Below are 25,691 nucleotides of genomic sequence, written 5' to 3' on the forward strand. Positions count from 1 at the left end.
TCTCCAAATTTTTATGCCTTATTTTTTTAATTGATTCTTCTTTTCCCATTTCATCTCTCATTCAATATATCTTTTTCTTAAAAATGAAAAATAAAAATAAAAATAAAAAAATAAAAAAGATCAAGGTCCTCTTCGTCACCATATGCCTGCTGAATATGTTATTGAAAAGAAAGGCTGATGTCATCTGTTGAGTCAACAAATTGCCTGCGCTTGGGTTGGTTTTACCAGGTCTCATTCAGAATTGACTCTTGCGTTGGTTCTTAACTACTGTTTGTCCTCTTTATAATCTATGTCACACAGACTCTTCTTACAGGGCACCGCACCCGCACCCAGGCGGGTGCGACACTTGGACACAACTTCCTTTGTGTTAGGTGAAGTCAACCATAATGAGGTCCATTTCTATCCAAAAGTAGATTCAGTTAACCCTAATCAAGTCCATATATATATATATATATATATATATATATATATATATATATATATATATATATATATATATATATATATATATATATATATATATATATATATATATATGCACACATACATGTAGTGTTAACTTAAAACTGTTAAAAATTATATATATAACCCCCCCCCCCCCCCCAAGTTTTTTTAAAGTGCCGCACCTGCACCCGTACCCGCACCTATGTGACATAGTTTATAATCCTTCTCGCTGATGTCAACAACTCTTCAATACCTGTTTTGGATACCTGTTCGATCACCTCTCTATGATATCTGTTCGAACAATCAATGCAAGATCGGCCGTACCTCATACATAGAAACTATGGTAGAGGTGAATAAAAACCTCTCGCGAGATTGTCACAGTGATGTAAGCGACCACAAGGTTGCAAGATTAGGAAGCGAAAGCGGGAAACAATACGGGAAGCGAGAAGCGATGTATTTTAAAATGTATAGGAAGCAAGGAATATTAAAAAAGAAATATAAGAATTGAATAAGAATCAAAATGAAACACAAATAAAAACTAAAATAAAGTGACTAATATTAAATTTCATGATTTTTTTAGTGTAAAAATTAAAATTTTAACAAAATCTAAAAATGCTCACTACCAATTTAGAGAAACACATGAAAGTGAGTGAGAAGAGTGAGAGAAAACACATAAAGAAACATGAAAAGTTGAGTAGGAGAACATATAAGAATAGATGAAGCATGTGGAAAGCATAGGAGAAGCGTGGGGGAATCGAGGTTCTCATCAAGTTTCGGAAGCATGGAGTATCGTGCTTCCGAAGCGAGTTTCCGGGAAGCGAGCTTCCCACCTATCTGAGAAGCTTCTGGTAACTCTGAGCGATCACTGCTTGCTAATTTTTGTGCCACAGAGCATAGTCTGGTTTCCTCATGAGAGTGGTTTTGGTTTCTCTATCCTTAGTCTCTCCTTGGTAAAGGTTACCTTCCTTTGCCTCAATGATTGGAAATCCACCCCTTTGCACAAAATCTACAAAAAAGCCCCTAATCTCACTCTTGAAAGTGCCAATTCTCACACTCAAAGCTCTCAAAATGAGTTAGGTCGTGTTTATATGTAAAAAACAACCCTTATATGTGAAATTTGGCTGGACCTTTTAAAAGAGCGCAAAGAAAGTTGTTGGCAGAACAAGTTTTTGACAGTATCAGTACATACCATATGATATGTATGGTGCTGTATTGCTACATCCCTAAAGCTAGTTTCAAGGGTGTATCGTATCAGTTTTGGACCGATGAGGTACTGTATCATAACATATCACACAATATGTTGTGATATGACACTGGTATATCCTACTCGATATGCTCTCTCACACACACACATAAATCTTGCTGAACCTGTTCCAATTTTATTTTGACTTCATTATGATATTTGTTCTTCAGGCTATTGGCAGCTAAATATCGTCCACATGGTGTTTATGGAGATGCCCGTTGCATTCTGATAATACATAACCTGGCACATCAGGTTCTCTCTCTCTCTCTCTGTGGAGGTTGTTTGTTTTTCACTTTTTCTTATTGCATATTTCAATATCTATATGAATCTGTTTCTGTCATCCTATTTTTTAAACAGTTACAATCTTTCATCATTTGCAATTACTTAATATAAAGCTACATTATTGCATACACAGACACATACACAAACATATGCAAAGCTCTATACTATTAATTATTAAATCTGGCTGTCATTGTAGAGGGTTGTCAGCTTGCATCTTTTTTCAATTACTAAATATGAAGCTATATCATTAACTTTGTCCAGTTGAATTCTTTTTCCAATATAAGGGAGTGGAACCAGCTACAGGTTATGGGAATTTGGGGTTGCCAGCTGAATGGTATGGGGCAGTGGAATGGGTCTTTCCCACATGGGCAAGGAAGCATGCCTTGGACCGGGGTGAAACTGTGAATCCTTTGAAGGGAGCAATTGTGACTGCTGATCGGATTCTTACTGTTAGTGAGGTCGTTATCCACTTAACTTTTTTTTTTGTGAATATTTTGTTGAAAGAAGTTTGTGCTATCTTTCGGCAGGGATATGCTTGGGAAATAACTACGCCTGAAGGTGGGATTGGACTAGATGAGCTCTTGCTCAGCCGGAAAAGTGTCCTAAATGGTATTATATAAATGTTTTGTAATTTTTGGCATTTCGGCTTCTTTTCTTTGATGAGTTCTATAGATTAATTTTGTTTACAAATCTAGGAGTCACAAATGGTATTGATGTTCATGAATGGGATCCATCTTCAGACACGTATATTTCAAGCAATTATTCTGTTGATGATCTATCTGGAAAGGTTCATTTTCTACTCCATATTCTGAAACTGCTGATGCTTGTCTATTTTGTGCTCAGTTTCCTGCTTTATCATTATTCTTAGCATGGTATCTCCTAAGGTGGAGAGTTTATGTACAGGTTAATTGCAAGATTGCTTTGCAAAAAGAATTAGGCTTTGCTATCAGGCCTGATGTTCCTTTGGTAAGAGTGATAAAGTTGTGCAAGTTAGTGGCAGTTGACACTTATGATTCTTCCTGTTTATATAGATTGTGGTCATTTTCTTAGATTGGATTCATTGGAAGGCTGGATTACCAAAAGGGCATTGACCTGATATGTTCAGCTCTGCCAGAGCTTCTGCAAGATGACATTCAGTTTGTAAGTTTTCCTTTTCCACTATATGTTTTAGAGCCTGTGTGAGGGTAGTTTACACTTCATTGTGAATGACTGAAATGCAAGTAGTAGGGAGATGAACTCCAATCAAACTAAGGTGAATGACTCGTTAGTTTTCCAGTAGTGCAAAGAGAATAAAATATACTTCAACGATGAAAGTATGAAGCAAAATTCAGTATTGGCCTGCATATATGTGCTCTATGTTCTCTGCATGTATTCTTATTTATTTAAATTGAGTTTATCTGAGTTATCATAAACTAAATTTATTTTTGCCGTGATCATGAACTGCTTTAGCAATAGAATCTGCTACTTTACTGTTTTGGCCAATAATGGTTAAGCTAACCTTATTTTTGTCTTTTACTATTTTCAGTTTATATTGCGATTATGCATGAAGTTATTTGTTGCATAATATATGTAGTAGCAATTATTTCAATTATAAAACTTTACATTTTTTAATACTAGAAGTTGCAAAGCTGAGACTTTAATTATAATTTCCAAAATGAATTCTTTATTCTTTTAAGTGGGAACAGTTATCCTTGCATAAACTGCCACAAATTAGTATTAAAATGATGATTGAATTGCTCTGGGCGTTCTATGATTTGAGAAGACAGTTGCTAACACCTAGCAGTTTCTTGTAATCATTACTCTAGTCAGTGGCGGAGCCACATACTGGCCACGATGGGCAAGTGCTCACCCTGACCCTGAAATCCCCAATAAGGTGGTTTTGGGTCAGGCTAAGTAGTACCCACCCTGACCTGAATGTTGTACCTTCCCCAATCTCTCTCTCTCTCTCTCTCTCTATATATATATATATACGCACATTTGTGGCCTCCCTAATTTGGATTTTTGGCTCCGCCTCCGACTGTAATAGTGGGCTATCTTATCCAAGGTTGCCAGACTAGGAAGCAGAAGCGGGAAACGATACGGGAAGCGGAAGCGAGAAGCAATGCATTTTAAAATGTACAGGAAGCAGTGTAAAAATTCTTTAAATTCAGTTGATAAAAATTCTCCCCCTGAATCTGTGCGAAATATTGAAATATCATTCTTAAATTGATTTTTGACCATATTATGAAATATTTGAAAAAAAGAAAACACTTCAAATTTGTGTTTGAGAAAGTAAATCCAGGTATATCGTGTAAAGTCATCCACGAAAATTACATAGTATAAAAACCCACCTTTTGACGTAACTGGTGCAGGACCCCAAACATCAGAGTGAATTAATTCAAGTGGTCGAGTGGAGACAAAAGTTCTTTCTTGAAATGCTAGTCGTTTCATTTTTCCAAGAATACATTTTTCACAAGTGAAAGTTTCAAAATTACAAATTTTTTCTATGTTTGGAAAATATTGAAGCTTGGATATACAAGGGTGACCAAATCTTTGGTGTAAAAGATCCAAGCCTACTTTTTGAACATTGCAGCATAATGTTTTCTTGGGTAATTCCAAAAAATCCATGTAATATAAGTCTCCTTCTCTATGGCCTTCCCCAATCAGCTTCCCTGACTGGTGATCTTGTACTTGACAATCATGAGAAGAGAAGAAAACATTACACCCATGATCAGTTAATTGAGAAACAAATAAGAGATTTAGATTAAGTTTGGGGATATATCTAATCTTTGGAACACAAAATCCTTTTGAGTTTTGAGAGTTATTTTCGAAATTTCCTATTCCTTTTATCTCAAGGGATGTTCCATCCGTAGTAAAAACACTCGATCCACTTGAGTCATAATAATGCGACAGTAATTTTAAATTTGGTGTCATGTGAAAAGAAGCACCAGAGTCAAGAAGCCATAGGGGTTTACCTGGATCGGAGGTGCCAACAGAAGAGATCGCAACTCCAGCTGAGGGAGAAGTTCCTTTAAGAAGAGGTTGTAGAGCCTCCACCAGCTGAGACAGGGACATGTTTCCAATGGATGTCTCATTTGATTCTTTTGATTCAACAACAACTACCTTCTTCTCATAAGATTTTTTCAACTTTGGACAGTAAGTTTTAACATGTCCGGGTTCATGACAGTAATAACAAATAACTTTTCTCCTTTCAAAATCGCCTCCTTGCCTTTCATTGTTTATTCTCTCAATATGTGGAGGTTTGTATGTGCGAATGTGATTACCTGGTCTAGATACAGCTAAAACTGTATCATCATCGCTTTTGTCGACTCGTTTCTTGAGTCTATTTTCTTCCATACTTAGCTCTTCAATGGTATCTTCAATAGAGGGAACATTTCCCCGATGTAGAAGAGCGGACTTGGTTGATTCAAATTCGGGTCTCAACCCATTTATAAATTGAAAAAAATGCTCCGCATTTACTTGATTTTGGCGAAGCTCAATGTCTTGTGGACAATGCCACTTTGGTTCAAGAAGAGCCAACTCTTCCCATAGTTCGGATAAGCTATTGTAGTATTCTCTAATACTTCTCTCCCCTTAAACCATATTCCGAACCTTTTCTTGTAAGTTACATATATGAGCAATATCTTTAAGAGAATACATTCTCTTAAGATATTCTCACGCATCATTAGCATGTTCAAATTTTGTGAGACTTGAACACTTCTTTATGTCTACACTAGAAATTAGCCAAGACATGATCTTGGCGTGACCCATTCTCCATTCTTTCCATTCCTTTTCATATGTGGAGATGGCCTTAGTTTTTTCCACCTCCGAAAGAGGTACTTCTCTTCCACCTTCTTCTTTAGTCAGCGTTAGTTTAGGTTCCTTATCGGTTCCATCAACTAAGCCCCATAGACCCTTTCCCCAAATAAGATGCTTCATGATTGAAGCCCATGTTACATAGTTTGAATCGTTGAGTTTTATGGACTTAATGGTGACATTATCGTTGTCATCCATTTTACAAGCTTGGGAATGAGAGGGGAAGAAAAAAAAGCAAGTGGGAAGAGGAATATTTTAACCACAAAGATCGAAAATAAGTAGCCTTCCACGCCCTTCAAGGCTACACACAATCACTCCTTCAAAGAGACTTCACTTTCTTGAAGAGTAGTTGCATGGCACACTTCCCAATACACGTCCACCGACCTTGCTTTGATACCATGTAAGAAAGTGAAAAATACGCTACAACAAATGTCTCTCAACAAGTTCTCACAAATACACCATAAGAACCACAAAGGTTCACAAAAAGAACTTAAGAATACACATAACCCGAAACGGGTATAAAAATGAAAAATAAACAATTTTATTGATTTGAGATAAAAACCCAAAACAAGAGTAAGTCTTTACAAGGGGAATAGGCCCATATTTATAGAGAGGTAGAGAGAAGCCTTAAGAGAGTTGTTGGACTCTCCAACGGCTCTAATAGAGCTGTTGGGGAGTCCAACAACTCTTTTTGGATTTACCTTTTTGACTTGGTCAAAAAGGTACCTTTTTGACTAGTAAAAAAGGTAAAGGCCAAATCAGTCCAATGATGGACTGGTTTGGCTAATTCTAGTTGTATTTTAACTAGAATTAATTAAACAAAAAATCCTAACTAGAAAGGAGATAAAACATTACATGTCTATGAGATTACATATGAGATATTATATGAGATTACATATTTTAACAAACGGGAAGCGAGGAATGAAAAAAATAAATAAATATAAGAATTGAATGGGAATCAAAATGAAACATAAATAAAAACTAAAATAAAAGTGAAAAACATTAAATTTCATGTTTTTTAGTGTAAAAATTAATTTTTTAACAAAATCTAAAAATAATGACTACCAATTTAGAGAAATCACATGGAAGTGAGTGAGAAAAGTGAGAAAACACATAAAACCAAGACAAGTTGAGTAAGAGAACATATAAGAAGAGTAAATGAAGCATGTGGAAAGCATATGAGAAGCGTGGGAGAATCGAGGTTCTCATCAAGTTTCGGAAGCGAGGAGTATCGTGCTTCCGAAGCGAGTTTCCGGGAAGCGAGCTTCCCACCTATCTTAGAAGCTTCCGGTAACTCTGATCTTATCCTATTCAAACATAATAGATAATTCAGATTGTATGAATTTCTGATTTAGCATTGGAAACGTTTTAGCTTAGATTGATCTTATAAACTTATACTATTTGCTGAATTTTACGATCTGACATATCGTTTGATATTTTTGGGTAGGAAAACATGAAAACTCCACATCTTAAATTAATCAGTCTTACTGTTCATACTCATGTTCTTTAGAATTCTTGCATTTTGGTCAAATTTAACCTTGTCTCTGCATTTGCAACCTTTACCAGAAATTGCAAGCCTGGCCACTTTATGATAACATGGTTGAATTTTCTTTTTAACCTGTGATCTAACCTTTTATGGACTTTAAAAAAACTTGGGTGTGGGAGGGTATATATATATAAAGCAAGCTCCCAATGAAAAAATCTGTTTTTCACCAGAAATAATAAAAAATTCAAAACCTAATTCTGCAATTAAAGCACAATTTCATGCTGGAAAGCCAAAAAACAGTGCTGTTCGTGAGACTAAGGACTTTTTGTGAATAATTTTGAAGCCATCACAATTTCAGATTCGGTTCAGATTTAAGCATTACCGAGTATATTGCTTAATCAGATTTGGATCTATATGCATTTAGTACAAAAGTCTATTCCAATGCAGTTTTCACTTTTTTATTAATGCATTTAATACAGAAATCCGACCTACTCGGTTCTCTCCATTTAATACAGAAATCCATTCTAATGTAGTTTTCACTTTTTTTATTAATGCATTTATGCGGGTTTGCGAAAAATTCTAGCTCTTTCCCGACCGCACAACTATCTTCCGGGGCCACCACCGAGGCCTTATTCACAAGTATGATGGTCCCTTCACCATTATCAAACGTGTGAGAAACCTGGCATATCGGCTGGACTTACCAGCAAACTTTCAAGTGCATTCGGTATTCCACATATGTAACCTGAAGCCGTTCTACGAAGATGAAGGAGATCCTCAACGGAGCATGCCTCAACGTGCTCCGATCCCGCAACGGGCTCCCTCAACAGTCATTGTACCAGGCAAAGAGTCATCCTCAACCATTCCAACAACTATTTAGGGGAAGTCAAAAAGTACTTAGTACAGCGGAAGGGATTGCCAGAATGTGAAGCCACCTGGGAGAAGGCTAGCAGCATGTTTCAGCATCAACAACTTGTAGAAGGCTACCATGAACAATTGGCGTCGAGGATGGCGCCAACTTAGGCGGGGGAGCGTGTTCCAGACCGCCACGTTTTTCACCTTTTTGCTCTGATGTATATACCTCTTTGGCACTCTAGAGTGCCCACAATGCCTTACGGCTTAAGAACCTCGTGTATTCAGACCCTCTCTTCCTTTCTTGATGTACTTTGCTTTCAAGTATCTATAAAGAAACTTTTTGCATCCTTGTCTCTTTGCTTTCTTTGTATTTGTGCATGCGCGTACTCTTGCTTTCGCTCGTGCGCATGTGCTTTGCATTGCTTGTGCGCTTAAAAGGCCTGCTTTCGGTGTTTGTAAATTCTCGAATCTACGTTGCGGGGGCCTTCGCTTCTAAGTCCATGACAAGTTGGTATCAGAGTAGAAAGATTCACAGAGACTTTGTTTTTCATTGTGTGCGACACTGAAGAAAACAACGATGGTTTATCTTGGTTACATAATTTTGCACAGTTGGAGTGATTGACCGAGCACAGAAGCAGGATGTTGACAGGATGTTATGGGATATCTTGTCGATGATAAGCAAAAGTGTAAGGTTGTTGTTCAGTTGTTTAAGGGAACGTAGATGAGCTAAAGATTCCTACCAGTTGTGCGTTAGGCTTACAGGTGGAGCGTGACGTTTGCCTTGTGCATGCAGAGAATGCATGTTGGATTCGACTGGATGGATTTGCACATTTGGGCATGGGAGACTTAATTAAAACTTTTAGATTCTCTCCTAAGATTGTGGGTTAGCGAAGTGCCCATGATGAGCAAAGATGCTCATTGCTTTGGTCTCTTGAGTTGAGAGTTCCTCTGTAGATTGTGCGTGCTGAAAAGTTGTGGTTTGTGGCTCGTCGGTTTGGTTCTTGTGGGAACGTTTGCTGGCTCTGGAAGAGAGTTGCAGCGTTGGGCGGTGTTGCCCCTTGTGTGGACGAGTGCCCAGGAAGACGCTTTGATGGACCGTTTTGGGGTATTACGCAAGTAAGTATCCTCCACGTGAGGACTAGTTTGGACCATTGGAAAACCGCAAGTTGGTGCCTAAGAGAGTTGATATTTTATGGCACGCATTGGTGATCATGCTTATCTGCGTGCACCACGGAGGGTTTGGAATTACCCTTGCTGGGGTTGGAAGGCACCCCAGCCATGAGCATAAAGACGACAAGTTTGTCGTGCGGGTGAGGATGACCTGCTTAAAGTTTGGGACTTCACTGGGGTTCCACGAGCAAATGATGCTCGGTGTTGATGCAGCAAAAGGCCACTGTCTAAGTAATTGGAGGTGCGTTAAGGAATGTGACTTGGCGTATTAAAGGTTGCGACGATGGTGGACGAAAACCAGAACAAGTAGAGTAGGGGGAAGAAAAGAGTAAACCAAAGGTGAATCTAAAGAGAAATTGGCATATCAGTTCAGACTATATTCTTACTTACACCGACATTGTCGAGGTCGACAATGGTTTTGGTGGGGGAGAATGTCCCGGACTGAGCCTTCAGAATGAGGCATGTGCAGTGCGGAGCTCTGCTGAGTGGTAAACACATCGAGTGTAGCAGCGCGCAGTATGCGTTGGCTTGATCAGTGATGCGCGGTGATAGCGCCACACGCGATAAGTAACGATATTGGCGTTAGTGCAACTTTGGGTGGTGGCTCAAATATAGAGCGTTGGTTAGATATGAAATGCCAACAGATCAGAGGATGTTGCCTTTGAAGATTTTGTTATGGACCTCTCGACTTGGAGTGTCCCACGCATAGCGGTTGGACTCACGGGGGTGCGTGTGGGTTAGGGCTATTTCCCCCAGGGATTACCTTAGGTGATTCCAAACGAGTATGGTGACTCGGGGCTAGGCGAGTGAATGCTTAGGCGTCGGCGAATGAGTCTGGGTGGTGCTCTTTACTATGGTGTTCAATCATCAACCAGTCTTCGGACTGGGGGCCGCAAGGTCTTGTCCCTTCAGTGGCGGGGTTTTGCTATGTCGTGCGCATGGGGCCGCAAGACACTTCATGGCACGCAAGGCTAAGGCAAAGTTTGTGCCTCTTTCGAAAGTGATAGCTGATATGGAACAACTATCCACTAAGCGACATGAACTATATGGAATGCGCACTTGAAGATGTGCTTGATCAGCTTCCGCTAGGCAGTTGCGCATGAGGTGGTGCGCAGGGCCAATGAAAATGATTCAGCACATAGGAAAGTGTTGTGACGTGACCTTTGGCCGTTGGGCTGTTCAGACTGTGCAGTCTGGGGCGTTGCGGGTTTGCGAAAAATTCTATGCCCGTGACAAATAAGATGCCTAATGAGTGGAAGAAGAGTACTTTGGTGCCTCTGTATAAGAATAAGGGTGATATACAAGATTGCACAAACTATCGTGGTATAAAACTCATGAGTCATACTATAAAACTTTGGGAGAGGGTGATTGAGTATAGGTTGAGGAAAGTTGTCATGATATCGGAGAATCAATTTGGTTTTATGCCATGGAAGATCAACCATGGAAGCTATATATCTTCTTAAACAACTTATTGAGAGATATAGAGAGAGGAACAACGATTTGCATATGGTTTTTATTGATTTGGAGAAGGAATACGATAGAGTACCTAGGGATGTTCTCTGGTGGACAATGATGAAGAAAGGTGTTTCTAGTACATTAGTATAATTAAAGATATGTACGAAGGAGTAGTAACCAATGTCCGCACTTATGGAGGGGTGACAACCAATTTTCCTATAACGGTTGGGTTACATCAAGGATCTGCATTAAGCCCTTTCCTATTTGCTATAGTGATGGATGAGCTTACGAGATCAATTCAAGAAAATGTGCCGTGGTGTATGTTGTTTGTTGATGATATTGTTTTGATTGATGAGTCTAGAGCTGAGGTTAATGCTAAGTTAGAATTATGGAGACAAACATTGGAAGCAAGTGGTTTTAAGTTGAGTAAGAGTAAGACAGAATATATGGAATGTCAGTTTAGTAAGTAACGAAGTAGTGATGGGAGTGTAGTGAAGCTTGGTGAGCAAGAAATACCGGTGGATGACTGTTTCAAATATTTGAGATCTATCATTCAAAAGTACGGAGAGATTGATGGAGATGTAAATTATAGGATAAAGGTTGGGTAGATGAAATGAAAAAGTGCAACTGAAGTGTTGTGCGGTCGTAGAATGCCATTGCGGTTGAAGGGAAAGTTTTATAGGACGACAATTAGGCCCGCTTTACTATATGGTACAGAATGTTGGGCTGCCAAGAGACGTCATATTAAAAAAATGAGTGTAGCTGAGATGCGTATGCTTAGATGGATGTGTGAAAAATACAATAAAAGATAAGATTCAGAACGAGGAGATACGTAAGAAGGTAGGTGTTGCATCCATTGAAAATAAGATGAGAGAGAATCATTTACGATGGTTTGGACATATTCGACGAAGGCCTAATGATGCTCCAGTTAGAAGGATGGAGAAATGGGAAAATATATTAGTTAAAAGAGGGCGGGGTAGGCCTAAGAAGACTTGGATGGAGATGATAGGAAAGGATATAAATGCTTTGAACCTCACCGAGGACATGGCATTGGATAGAAATGATTGGAGAAGGATTCATGTGGAAGACCCAGAATGATTTTTTTTTTTGGTTCATATCGCCGACCCCAATTGTTTTGGGATGAAGGCGTAGTTGTTGTTGTTGTTGTTGCATGAAGCATCTTTTCGGGGGTACCCCTGGGGGGCTCGAGGTACCCCATTCTCGAGGTACTGTCGAGCTCCTTTCTTTTTTTAATGGACTAAAGTGGACTTGGTCAAAGTTGACTAACTCCATTTTGGACAAAAATAACCTTGGGTGCAGGTTGACTGCATCGAGGCAGCTGCGGCAGCCTCTATGCCAAGTCCCTGTGACAGGTGATGGCATATTATAAACTGAAAAATGCGAGTAACACCATAAAAAAGCTACCATGGTAGTTCTTGCTCTTAGAGAGTTACAAGTGTTTGTGTGCTTTGTTCCTTGCACGTGGGCACAAACACACACATACATGCATGCACAACAACTTATGCCTTCATTCTGAGCTAATGTGGAATATCAATGTGGTATTTATTCTCTTTTCAGTTTGAGGTTCATTACTAGGATTATTTTTTGTATTTTTTGTGTGTGACGCTTCTAACGCCATCTGCATGAGATGGATGGTGTTAACATGGTGCAGTTATATGTATTTGGTTCACAACCACTAATATCGTAATATGTATTATGTAGGTCAGTCTCCATCTCTGCTATATATGGTGGATGATCCTGATGATTTCTATATGTGCATTGACTCCCTTATATGGCTTATTTTCTCTCAGATTTCATGTCTCAAAATGGATTACCAAATTTCCCTGAAACTAATTGTTTTGGGCTTATACCACCCTTCCTCTTTGCTGACATCTTCTGATAGGTAGTACCGAGATATGAAAACTGGAAGAACATTTCACAAAGAATCATCCTGTCCAACATCTACTTTGATCAAGTATCCTTGTTTCTTTTCCATTGTATTCTAAGCCCTTTCCATCTTAACTTCTTATTTATGCCAGGTTATGCTTGGATCAGGGGACCAAGGCACTGAAGAGTGGATGAAAATAACTGAATCCACCTACAGAGACAAGTTCCGGGGTTGGGTTGGATTTAGTGTTGCTGTTTCTCACAGGATCACTGCTGGGTAATCTCATAATTTGTATTCAAAATTCCAAAAATAAAAACCATGGATTCTGACACCTGAGGCTGTTTGTTTGGGAGCTAAATCTCTCTCTAGAACATTTATTTGACTCATGTCTGAGACTTTGGGCATTATTGCATGAGGTTATCACATAAATCATCCCAATTTTGTTGTATCTTATCATTATATTTTAAATTTACAGCTGTGATATATTATTGATGCCATCAAGGTTTGAGCCTTGTGGTCTGAACCAGCTGTATGCAATGAGATATGGAACTGTTCCAGTCGTACACTGCACAGGAGGTTTGAGGGTAAGTTGAAGTGGTTGAGTGGCTCTGGTGTGTTATGTAGCGTACTTGCTTAAGAAGCTTGAGTGTTTCTGCATCTTCTGGTTACACAATGCAGGATACAGTGGAGAACTTTGATCCTTTTGCTGATGATGGTGAAGGTCGTGGCACTGGGTGTGTTTTTCTCTTCCTAGAACTCTTTTGACTAACTCTATTATTGTTTCATTCATGATTCATGTTGCTTGGGTAAAATTTTTTTTGCTTCAATTGGATGAACGTAATTCATCTGCATTTTCTTTTGAGCTCTGGAGAATCTTGGAAAAAGAAAAACCTTTGAACAAATGCTGCATGTTACCATAAGATCAAACCTGTTTTTTGCAATGCTTTAAAGGTGACAAAGATCTTATCTTGGATTGGGGCCGAATAAAATAGCTGGGTGGTTAGGTCAGACTAACAACCGAGGGATCTCAGGTTCAAGTCCTGCAGGGGGCTATCCCCCGGCTTGGCTATTAGAAAAAAGGACCTTATCTTGGATTGACCAAACAACTTGGGAAGTCTTCCACTTCATTTTTCCATTGTTTCTGGAACACTGATTTAGCACCATCCCATTTAAACCTCGACTCATTAACTGAGAAAAGTTCTTATCAAAGTTCAAGTCTTGTGCTTTCAAAAGACTGTGGTGCTTGCTTGGTTCGGTTGTCTCCTTAATTGATCTCAAGTTCAAGTTGCAACTGATGTGGCTACATCAGGTGAGACTTGAGATAGTTTGAAGAATCAAAAGACTATTCCCTAGTCAGAGATGCAGATCTGACTTGATTAAGACCCTTGATTTGAATAATACTTTGTTACACTTCTGAATCAACTTCTTGCTAAAAATTCATCAATTAAAAGCTTACAATGACATCACTTCTGTCCACAAGATTTCCTGATTCTCAGAACTTACTCCTAAATAGTATTCAAATAGCTGAAACATCTATATAGAGATGATTATTACATCAACATATCCTAGCACGTGTACTCTGTTGTGAACTTTACTGCTCACATTGTTTCTGTTGAACAGGTGGAGCTTTTCTCCATTGTCCAAGGAGGCTATGTTGGGGGTAAGTCAACAAATGATCAGAAATTTTCTTTACCAGAACATCTAAAGCATCATCAGACTAGGCTACCTTCAGTTGGCGTCAAAGTGGCAGTGGTTCAACGCTTCAAATTTGTGGACTCGGCAAATTTGATGCAGTTGACTTTTAGACCAATTCCATCTAATGATGATGGGATCTGGCATGAGCAAAGACTGGCTTGTCTAAGTTGACCTGATTGCATTCTATTAAAGGCTGATTCTGAACTTGGTTGATCTGCCGAGTGAATTTATTCTCAGTTCCCAATGCCTAGTTATTGCTGAAGACCAGATCTTAGAACCTTTTGTGTTTACTGATCAAATATTTTTGTTTGGAACAGACCTTGAGTGTTGCTATACAGACGTATAGAGATTATAAGACTTCTTGGGAAGGATTGATGAAGAGAGGAATGGAAAGAAATTCTACATGGCACAATGCTGCTTCTCAATATGAACAAATTTTTGAGTGGGCCATGTTGGACCCACCTTATGTTCGCTGAAGCGTTGAGTTTGATGAGACCAGTGAAATTCTATCCATCATCTTTATTTATTTTGTTTTCTATTCAATATGTTAACACTTTGATTAATTAATTTAATTTATTTATTAAATTTATAGATGAATAAAAGGATTCCATATAGGGTAACTGCATTTTCTTTTCCTTTTCTCTTGAGTTTTTTGTTGCATTTTTTCCTGCCCTATTCCTTCAAGTTTTTCATTTTGTTATTTCATTATTGCAATTCAACAGAGCTTAATATGAATTTCTTGTTTTTCCTTTGCTTATGAGGTGACTGGATGATCAACAGATTAGCTTAATATGAATTTCTTGTTTTTCCTTTGCTTATTTGGTGACTGGATGATCGTCATCTTTGTAACGTAATACTTTTAGGTACCCTCTCTCTGGAAAAACACAAAAAACAAGAGCAAAGTAACAGGACCCAGTGAGAAGCAAGATGAAAATGACTGTACTACCCCTAAGAATAATGTTATTTCACAGACTACTTGTAAGATATCACAATATTCCTTGAATACCTACCCGCTAAAACATGAACAACGAAACTCAACATTTCAGCAAAATTGAGATTTGCCTATGCTAGTTTAGTGAAATTCAACTGCCAGCAAAATTGAGTTTAGCTTATAAGTTTTAGCAAAACTTGACTTTTGGCAGCGAAGCTCAGTTGTAATAGAATAGTGAAACTTGGTTGCATTAGAATAATGAATAAAATGCATTTAAATTTTAAAATATTTAATAAATAAAGTGAATATACAAAAAATAAAATAGATCATCGCTTTAGGTAATCCGAGTCTGGGAGATGCAATGGAAGACCAAAAGTTTGAAGCCTAACCTCGATTGTTTAACTCTCAATTAATCTCTCTTGCAACTAAGACTCAATGTTGGCAAAGAGTAGGTCATGAAGCCATGTTTGCCCCTTTTCTCAAGGTTGCATGGCTTAGGAAAAACCCAAGCATTAATGATAAGATAGAAGAATTAAATAGGCAGTTTGTTTCTTAAAAATAAATAAATTAAAAACTAGATTCATTAATGTCTTAACTTGAACATTTAGGGCGAGTTGGCCGGTTGAGGCTGAGTTGACAGCGAGTTTAGGAAAAAACAAAGTCATTCTCAATTGGTGACTAGTTTGGTACCTATTTCGGAATGAGTCACTAAGTCAACCAAGTTGACTCAGCGAGTTTGCCAACCTTGGTAGTAGTAGTGGTGGTGACAGTGATGGTGGTAACGGTGGTGGTGATGGCAGTGATGGGAATGATGGTGGCGGAGTGAAAATAAAAGTAATTGTAAAAAAAAAGTCTCACAACTAAGATTTGTTAGTTCTTTGACAACTAAACTAAGTTTCGGGATTTTGATGTATAGGCATAGAGTTTATTGAAAATGGCGAGTTTCACTACAACTGTATAGGTGAATCTCAATTTTGCTGGTCACAAGTTTCGCTGAAATAGTGAGTTTTACTAAAACTGCATATGTGAAACTCAGTTTTGTTGAAAGGGTGAGTTTCACTGTTTTATGTTTTAGCGGAAGGGTAAAATCATTAGAAATATGCTCATATTCAATAAAAATCAAGCGGGTGGGTATTCGAGGAATATTGTGATATCTTGAGGTCATCCTGTGAAATAACATTATTCTTAGGATTAGTAGTCATTTTCTGAAAACAAAAAGAATGCAAGATTTCAGAGGGAAGCGATTGTGAAGCACACTTCCCACTAGGGATGGTAGTGGACCGAGGCGGGGGCGGGGGACAAGGTCTCCACCCCCACCCCGTTTCAAAATTTGAACCTCCATCCCCTCCTCCATCCCTGCATGGGGATGGATTTTAACCTCCACCCCCGTTTCATGTCTTCCATCCTCGGTCCAAATGGGGGCAAGGCGGGGCCTTGTTTTCCCTTAGTCTATAGTCATCCCTTAAAGGATTGGGGATGGGATAAAGGATTGGGGATGGGATGGGGCAGGGCGGCACTAGGCGGGGATTGGGACGGGGGTGGGGCGGGGAAAAGCGTAAGTCCATCTCCGCAAGGGGATAGATTTTAACCTCCATCCCCGTTTCATGCCCTTCATCCCTGGTCCAAACGGGGCGAGGTGGAGCCCCGTTGCCCCCCAGTCCACTGCCATCCCTACTTCCCACATGATTTTTCTCCCACCTCTTAAAAAGTGTGGATCTTTCCACTTCAGAAGTAGACACCCCCTCAATTTCCTAGAATGCCTAGAGGCCTTTCTCCCAATCAATTATGCAAAGTGGTTTGATTGAACTGCAACCCAAATCCTCATACTTACCCCCAACTACTAACCCAAACATGGTATCTTGTTAGCTTCAGCAGTGATGTGGAATTCATTTGTAGGATCACTTGGTTATAGGTCTCGATTATAATTTTTTTGACAGAAACTCTGGGGTTAGGCAGACCCTACCAGTTATACACACATATACCATCGGATTCGAACTTGCAACACAAGGTGACATGCACTAACTGATCCAGACAGATAAGCTGAGCCCTGTTCAGGGGCGTAGCTAGGATTCATGCGAGGGGGGGGGGGGGGGCAAACAGGGGTGTAGAAAAAAAATTGTGTGATAGTCGGGGGTTCGGGGGCAGCGGCCCCGAAATTTTTTTTTGAGATAAAATAAAAAATGGCTACAATTATTAATAAAAATCTATTTCATATGGACAAATCAAACTATTTGCTGCAGTCAGGGCTGGGCTAAAAAATGGATAAAAATCTTTTTCATATGGAATCAGGGCTGGGCTAGGACTGGGCTTTTAAAAAAAAATTAACTGTTTCGAGAGGCAGGACTGGGCTACAGCCCAGTCCTGCCCCCCTAGCTACGCCTCTGGGCCCCCTGTTGGTAGGTCTTGATTATATTGGTGTAACCATCAAAGACAACTTCTCGTCCTGCCCCCCCCCCCCCCCCCCCTAGCTACGCCTCTGGGGCCCCTGTTGGTAGGTCTTGATTATATTGGTGTAACCATCAAAGACAACTTCTCATCTTACGAGTTAGTAAAGAAGTAATAAGGTACCTATTGGTGGGCGTTGGGTAAAAGCCTTTGGAGTTTGCTTAGAGACTAAGCCTTATGTTGGCGGTTGGCATCATCCTATGTCATGCTATGTTGTAATACAAGTAGAGGTATATTTAACCAACAGTTAGGATTATTTTATATGAAAAATGATCATACTGTATTAGTAATTTGATGTGTTTCTCTAAAAGCCTTATAATTTTTAAAATTTTTCATATCTAAAATCATAAATATCTAGATTTAAAAAGATCTTTACCCTTCGCAGATGCAAATTTTTTCTATATATGTGAATTGTCTCCCAAACATGTAATTATTTTTTTTTTCAGAATAATCTTTGTTCTTATATTTGTATCAGTCCGACTAAATGTCAAAAATTTGTATTTTTACAATAGTTGAAAAGTTGAAACACAGGCTTATAACTTTCATGTTTTAAGTTAGAAAACCTTTCTAGAGTTTCAAAACTGAAATAGAAACATGCTATGCATCCTCTAAGATTGCATATTTTTCGTCTTTTCTATGTTATTTTCTAGTTATATGCACCATAAAATTAAGTTAGCCACTTGAAACATAGAGACTTTAACTGGTAAGTTGGTAGAGTTAGTAGATGTTATGTGTAGGAGAAAGATTGATATTTTATGTCTATAAGAGACCAAATGGGTAGGTGAGAAAGCAAAAGTGATAGAACCTTGGGGATATAAGACTTGATATACATGAATAAATAGGAATAGGAATGGAGTAGGGATTATTATGAGTCGCGAGTTTATAGATAATGTAGTTGAGGTCCGTAGGAAGGGTGATATGACTTTACTTATTAAATTAGTATTAGGTACGGATATTATTAATATTATTAGTGTTTATGCACCTCAAGTAGGTTTAAATGATTCCATTAAGCGTCAATTTTGGAAAGATTTAGATGAAGTAGTACAAGGGATATCTTATGGAGAAAAGCTTTTCATCGGTGGTGACCTTAATGAACATGTAGGCATTAGTAGGGATGAATTTGAGAGTATCCATGGAGGCTATGGTATAGGAGAAAGAAACGAAAGTGGGAAAAGTATTTTAGATTTTACTTTGTCCTATAATATGATCTTAGCAAACACTTGGTTTAGGAAGAGGGAGTCTCACCTAGTAACATTTAAAAGTGGGGTTAATACGAGTCAGATAGATTTTTTCCTACTTAGAAAGAGAGATAGGGGTTGTTGCATCGATTGTAAGGTTATACCGGGAGAAAGTGTAGCTACACAACATAGAGTCGTAATTTTAGATCTTAGAATTAGACAATGCCGCAAAAGGGATAGACAGGATAAATCCTAGAATTAAGTGGTGGGCACTAAAAGGAGCTAAACATGGAATGTTTTTAGAGCAGGTAGTTAAGGAAGCTGGTTGGTGTCTCAAGGATGATTCAGAATCAATGTGTAGTAAGATAGCGGGTGGCATGAGAAAGATGACTAAGGAGGTATTGGGTGAGTCTAAAGGCGGTGCACCGCTAGGTAAGGATACATCATGGTGGAACAAGGATGTCAAATTAGCTATTAAGGTTAAAAGCGAGTGTTATTGAAATCTAAGTAAGAGTCGTGATAATGAGAATTTGGAGAAGTATATGATAGCAACGAAGGAATCTAAAAAAATAGTTCGAAACACGATGGATAAGGTATATAAGGAGGTTTATGACAAGTTGGATACTAAAGAGGGCGAGAATGATATTTATAGGCTTGCAAAGATGAGAGATATGAAATCGAGGGATCTAGATATGGTTAGACGTATCAAAGATGAAACACAAAGGGTTTTAGTCAAAGATGAGGAGATTAAGGAGAGATGAAAAGATTATTTTGATAAGCTATTTAATGAAAGTCATACTCAAGATCTTGGAGATTTCTCCATTTCTTTTTATGAGATGAATTGTGACTTCATGCGTAAGATTCAAAAGAAAGAAATTGCAGAGGCTTTGAAGAAAATGAAATAAAAAAGGGCAGTTGGCCCAGATGGTATACCTTTCGAGGCTTGAAAATGCTTGTGAGAGAAAGATTTAGAATGATTGACAAATCTTTTTAACAAGATTTGGCGGACAAATAAGATGCCTAATGAGTGGAGGAAGAGTACTTTAGTGCCTTTATATAAGAATAAGGGTGATATACAAGATTGCAGAAACTATCGTGGTATAAAACTCATGAGTCATACTATGAAACTTTGAGAGGGTGATTGAGTCTAGGTTGAGGAAGGTTGTCATGATATCGGAGAATCAATTTGGTTTTATGCCTGAAAGATCAACTATGGAAGCTATACATCTTCTTAGACAACTTATTGAGAGATATAGAGAGATGAACAAAGATTTGCATATAGTTTTTATTGATTTGGAGAAGGCATACGATAGAGTACCTAGGGACGTTCTCTGGTGGACAATGATGAAGAAAGGTGTTTCTCTAAAGTACATTAGTATAATTCAAGATATGTATGAAGGAGTAGTAACCAATGTCCGCACTTGTGGAGGGGTGACAACCAATTTTCCTATAACGGTTGGGTTACATCAAGGATTTGCTTTAAGCTCTTTTCTATTTGCTCTAGTAATGGATGAGCTTACGAGATCAATTCAAGAAAATGTGTCGTGGTGTATGTTGTTTGTTGATGATATTGTTTTGATTGATGAGTCTAGAGCTAGGGTTAATACTAAGTTAGAATTATGGAGACAGACATTGGAAGCAAGAGGTTTTAAGTTGAGTAAGAGTAAGACAAAATATATGGAATGTCAGTTTAGTAAGCAACGAAGTAGTGATGGGAGTGTAGTGAAGCTTGGTGAGCAAGAAATACTGGTGGATGATTGTTTCAAATATTTGTGATCTATCATTCAAAAGTATGAAAAAATTAATGGAGATGTAAATCATAGGATAAAGGTTGGGTGGATGAAATGAAAAAGTGTAACTGGAGTGTTGTGCGATCATAGAATGCCATTGCGGTTGAAGGAAAAGTTTTATAGGACGATTATTAGGCGCGCTTTACTATATGGTACAAAATGTTGGGCTGTCAAGAGACATTATATTAAAAAAATGAGTGTAGCTGATGCGTATGCTTAGATGGATGTGTGAAAATACAATAAAAGATAAGATTCAGAACGAGGAGATACGTAAGAAGTTAGGCGTTGCACCCATTGAAAATAAGATGAGAGAGAATCGTTTACGGTGGTTTGGACATATTTAGCGAAGGCCTAATGATGCTTCAGTTAGAATGATAGAGAAATGAAAAAATATTTTAGTTAAAAGATGTCGGGGTAGGCCTAGGAAGACTTTGATAGAGATGATAGGAAAGGATATGAATGCTTTGAACCTCACCGAAGACATGGCATTCGATAGAAATGATTGGAGGAGAAGGTTTCATGTGGAAGACTCACAATGATTTTCTTTTTTGGTTCATATCGTCGACCCCAATTGTTTTGGGATGAAGGCGTAGTTGTTGTTGTATGCATCAAAAATCTAAAAAATAAAAAAAAAGAGATAAATCAGTACGTTAACTTTTTAAAGCTACCTAGATCATCTTGATCTGAAAAATATCATTTGAAAGATAAATTGTTCCTTCTACTTATGCAAACAAAAAACATAAGTGAGAATGAAAAAGTCCGAATAAATATATGAGAACCAGAGCAAGTCTACATAGATTTTATGAAGACTTGAAAAAGTTAGCATAAAATATATGCCGATTTTTCCTCATTTTATTCAAGTTTAACATAAAGTTTGTATATAATTTTATACCAACTTTGTAAAGTCTGCAAAAAACAAAAAATGTGTGATCCTTTATTTTAAGTAGGTGTATGCAGCAACCAAAGAGCAAAGCGATATATCGTGTGAACTTCATCTATTTCACATATGTGAAGTGTAAAGAAACATTTCAATGCTGCCTATTTGTGATTTTAGACATGAAAAAAATATAAAAAAATGCAAGATTTTTAAGAAATCAGGTCAAATTACCCGTGCATTACATTCATTTTCCTTATTTTCTATGACATTTCTTTGATATTGACAGAATCTATTTGGATAAAAAATATCATTTCAAGATCCTTGTTTAGTTGATATGTTACTTTCATCTCATTACCAAATCCCTTTTCTGCTGTTTTCAAAGATTACTCTCTCGAATGTCAACTATTCTCTCTTTTACAAGCCTAAACAGAGCTGTAATAACACAGTTCCTTTCTTTTCCCTATCCTCCCCCTGAAGCCTGGCCCTTGTTAGTTACTCAAACCCTGTGATTCCAGTTTCTAGTTGTCTACTAGCTTTTTTTGCTCGTATACTCCACTATACAAAGCCTTCAACACTTGGAGTTTTAGACCGTCCATAAATCAAACAAAAGCTGTACTCAGTTTTGATGTTTGGAAACACTAACCCATACTGCCATCCAAGTCGTGTTTTCGTGGACAGTTCACAATGCAACAAGGTGATCCTTATTGTCATGCAATCTAAAAATAAGAGTTGCACGAATAAGCATACAACCTGATGGATGAACTAAAGCATCAAAGTACCAGAGAGAGAGAGAGAGAGAGAAACGCATGCATCTCTGATTGGATATCATATTGCCCATAAGAGTACAAGTATACATGGGGTATTCTGTTCTATATGTCTACCTAAACGTATTTCATATCCAGGTGGTATGTCATACTATAGCCTTTTAGTGCTGACTTTCCATATCTCCGTATCAATGGAGAATAAACACTTCTCCTATCATCTTATTTCGGCAAAAACCGTTGCAGGTGTATCATATTGCATTGCTATTAAATATGAGCGAGTCCTAAGCATTGCTTTTCTCTTCAAAGATATCTAGGAGCGCCAGTGCCTGTGGAAACAAAAACATAGATTAGTCAGATACCAACTTGAGAGAGAGAGAGAGAGAGAGAGAGAGAGAGAGAGAGAGAGAGAGAGAGGACTTGCCTCGGGTATACTGAGCTGAAGCCGGAACTTGGGACCATCATAGTGATGAAGAACGGGCCTGAACGAGTCCTCCTCTAGAGGTAGGCACACCTTCCTCATAACAGCTCTCACCTAATCCCATCAGACAATGTGCATGGTTAGAAGAAGAAGACATCATGACAGAGAACAGGGCACAAAAGATCACAAGGAACAATATACTATATATGTGCACAAAGGCACTAGCAACTCTCGTTTTTTCAGAGATATCTACCTGAGCCGGAAACCGGGACTCTCCAGGACACTTCTTATCTTCCCAGGCAGTGGGATCGATGTTCGTACCTCCGAAACTCGCAGCCTGATCACAGAGGAAATTTCATGATTATGTGCTGGTCCGGAACAAATACTTGGCGAGAACCATGAAGCAAGATGTATGGTGCTCAAGACTAGCAGGTTATATATTGGTGATCACACATGGATCCTTTTGCATCTTATTATGACACTCAAATTTTCAACAGTTTCACGACCACATTCAATACAAACGAACCAAGAAGCTCATGCACGAGTTTTGCATTTTAATCACCTATACACTAGATTAGCATTTTGTAGGTGAGTGCTATTCAAAACTCGTTAAGTAGGCCAAATTCATCCAGTTGAAGCTTTGATGAGCTTAAGGGCGACCACCAACTACTGACATGGGCCTCCCTGACTGGTCTTTTTTAAATACAAGAGAGGAGGGGAAAAGAGGTGAGAGCATACCTCGAACACGCCATGCAGCTGATGGGTAGAATAGTTGTACAAGAACAAAGGTAATCCCGGTGTTATGGCTCTAACAGAGTCGCGGTATCTTTGCGGCAAACCTGTAAAAGCATTAAAATTAAGCATAATTAGAATGAAGAAGTGAAGTCATCATGCCTGTGGAAGTCAGACGGGCTTTTCTTGAATCTTGATACAAAAAATTCAGTCATTTTTGTTCAATACAGGGAATTTAAACTGATTTTAGCCCAAGTAAACCACATGCCATTTTCTAAACACCTTATCACAGTTTGTGAGGGTGAATTGATTCATTCCAAATCAAAACCACCTTTGTTCGGTTCTCATGTAATTGCCAAGGCAGGAAAAGGAGAATCAAGAAAGAGTTGCACAAAACAAACAAAAGTAGGGTCGTTGAATTGACAGCCAAACACAAAAGATGGATAAACGGTTTTCTTTAGATGCCACCACCTGTTGGAATCCTACAATTGAAAGCCAATTCTGTGGAATCGAGACTTTGTTTAACACAAGACATTCACTTTTATAGATTCCAAAGAAAACTTTGGCTTTTTCAATACCAACTTCCGGATTCCACGGTATTCTCTATCAATTCCACAAACTAAACGTGCAGTATATGTGGGTGGGATTTCCCGCACCTATTCTAAATCAAACAAATCCTTTTTCTGGAAATATGTATGAGAGAGAGAGAGAGAGAGAGAGAGAGAGGATACCAAACAGTTGCCGACGAAGATCGTCCTCCATGGTGTCGTTGTTACAGACGAAGATATACCCTCCGAGCGGCTCGTTCCGAGGCAGAGACTCGGAGGGAGGGAGCGTTTTGAACCTCTTGTCGACGGCATTCGCGTTGCCCCCCTTCCCGTTCTTTCCACCAAAGCCGTTGCTGTTGTTGTTGTTGTTTTGTTTGTTTCCGTTCCCGTTGTAGTTGTGCTTGTTCACCTTCGGGTTCTCCGGCACCCTCCCGTTCACGGAGCTCTTTCCCATGGTGTATTTCGATCCACCCCACTTCCACCCGTCGTTGAAGTTGTTCACATCCGAACTGCCCTTCTGCCTCGCCTTCCCCTTGACGTCCACGTTCCTCTGGCTCTCCGTCTTCTTGTTCACCCGATCGTTTGATTGCGACCAGATGCTATCCCCGATCGAGAGGTTCGAGAAGCCGTTGAGGTAGGAATTGGAATTGAACGCCCATCTGTTGCTCGAGAAATCGTCGATCCCTCCGCCGCTATTTCCGGCCAATTCGAGCCGGAGATTGTCGCTGAATTGCCAGAAGGATTGCTGGCTGTCCATCTCTTCAACCTGAATTCCGTAATTCCTAAGCAGGGATTCTCCTCCTGATTCGATTGAACGCAAAAAATCCCGGTTTTTTCAGAAAACCGCACCCGAAAACACAAGTTTCTCCGCGGAGAAAACGTCAAAAGAGGCAGAATTACGGTGTAAATATAGGTAGATCTGACCCCAAAAAATCCTAGAAACCTCTCAACTCCGTCGGACCGAAAAAAGTTCAAAAATCGCAATCCGGAGACAACAATCAACCCTCAATTCTCTACCAGAAATCACCAAACCCCTCAAAACCCAAACAGAAAACGAAAACGCTAATTCCTCTCTGTACGGATCCAAATTCCAAACAGAGATCTTCAATATTCGGGCAAAACAATCACCGCAGAGAAGAAGAAGAAGAAGAGAGAGAGAGAGAAAGAGAGAGGGGAAGGTGTGAAGACGAGGAAGAACGAAGAAAGGGATTTTATAAACAACGCGAGCAGGAGAAAACCGAAACGCGTTTTCCCAAGGAAGAAAAGGGTGGGAAAATGGCGCACCGAGCTTCTACGAAGGTGCCCGCTTTCTAGAAGCTTTGAAAATAAAGTTATACCCTCGTCATTTTTCTAAAATGCCTAGCTTACCCTCTTCGCTGCAGACGTTCGTGCTTACGTGTCCAGGTGCTGTCGACCGCCCGATCTTCATGATGGACGGTGGTTATCTGCGATATATCGGAGCGTAAAAGTGGGTCCATTATTTCTGGTAGGTTTAGTGATAAAGTAAATCGCAGTCTAAAAGGCTTGGATGATTAGTTGGATCGGGTCTGGATTGGTGTACAAGGGGACCAGGTCGTCGTAAACTTCCTGGATTGACTGGTTCCATGGTTATGCTTATGCGGTCTTTGTCACACTTACAGGAGCCGCCTCGAACCTAGCAATTTGTTGGGTATTGAGGATTCGGATCCGAATTTGACA

General features: G+C 39.0%; 2 protein-coding genes across 5 annotated transcripts in view; one reads left to right on the forward strand and one right to left on the reverse strand.

Moving 5' to 3' along the window:
* LOC149836974 (starch synthase 1, chloroplastic/amyloplastic-like) overlaps positions 1–14,912 on the forward strand; it is a 34,413-nt gene extending 19,501 nt beyond the window's left edge. For 2 of the 4 annotated variants that reach the window (XM_090005712.1, XM_090005714.1), the window contains exons 5-15: positions 1,858–1,939; positions 2,254–2,427; positions 2,497–2,578; positions 2,665–2,756; positions 2,873–2,935; positions 3,020–3,109; positions 12,767–12,891; positions 13,091–13,199; positions 13,294–13,349; positions 14,236–14,275; positions 14,628–14,912. In XM_090005712.1, the coding sequence (XP_089861838.1) occupies positions 1,858–1,939; positions 2,254–2,427; positions 2,497–2,578; positions 2,665–2,756; positions 2,873–2,935; positions 3,020–3,109; positions 12,767–12,891; positions 13,091–13,199; positions 13,294–13,349; positions 14,236–14,275; positions 14,628–14,786 (1,072 nt within the window). In that variant the 3' untranslated portion in view covers positions 14,787–14,912. The remainder of the gene's footprint in view (positions 1–1,857; positions 1,940–2,253; positions 2,428–2,496; positions 2,579–2,664; positions 2,757–2,872; positions 2,936–3,019; positions 3,110–12,766; positions 12,892–13,090; positions 13,200–13,293; positions 13,350–14,235; positions 14,276–14,627) is intronic. The other 2 variants (XM_090005713.1, XM_090005715.1) reach the window with 2 other exon arrangements.
* Positions 14,913–22,324: 7,412 nt separating this feature from the next.
* LOC149836976 (B2 protein-like) lies at positions 22,325–25,175 on the reverse strand. The gene is made up of 5 exons (XM_090005716.1): positions 24,177–25,175; positions 23,452–23,552; positions 22,967–23,050; positions 22,717–22,827; positions 22,325–22,621 (listed from the first exon to the last, which is right to left on the reverse strand). Exons 1-5 carry the CDS (start codon positions 24,748–24,750, stop codon positions 22,577–22,579), a joined length of 915 nt encoding a protein of 304 aa, XP_089861842.1. The 5' UTR covers positions 24,751–25,175; the 3' UTR covers positions 22,325–22,576.
* Between the last annotated feature and the right edge of the window lie 516 nt (positions 25,176–25,691).

The sequence above is a fragment of the Nuphar pumila genome, chromosome 5, assembly GCF_984573655.1.
Source record: "Nuphar pumila chromosome 5, dmNupPumi1.hap1.1, whole genome shotgun sequence".
NCBI classification, from domain to species: domain Eukaryota; kingdom Viridiplantae; phylum Streptophyta; class Magnoliopsida; order Nymphaeales; family Nymphaeaceae; genus Nuphar; species Nuphar pumila.

Excerpts from the sequence above, each read along its gene's own strand:
- LOC149836976 (XM_090005716.1), bottom strand. The coding sequence starts at position 24,750 with ATGGACAGCCAGCAATCCTTCTGGCAATTCAGCGACAATCTCCGGCTC. Across the intron at positions 23,553-24,176 it reads TCTTCGTCGGCAACTGTTTG|GTTTGCCGCAAAGATACCGC; the intron begins GTATCCTCTCTC and ends ATGCTTTTACAG. Across the intron at positions 22,622-22,716 it reads TTCAGCTCAGTATACCCGAG|GCACTGGCGCTCCTAGATAT; the intron begins GCAAGTCCTCTC and ends TTGTTTCCACAG.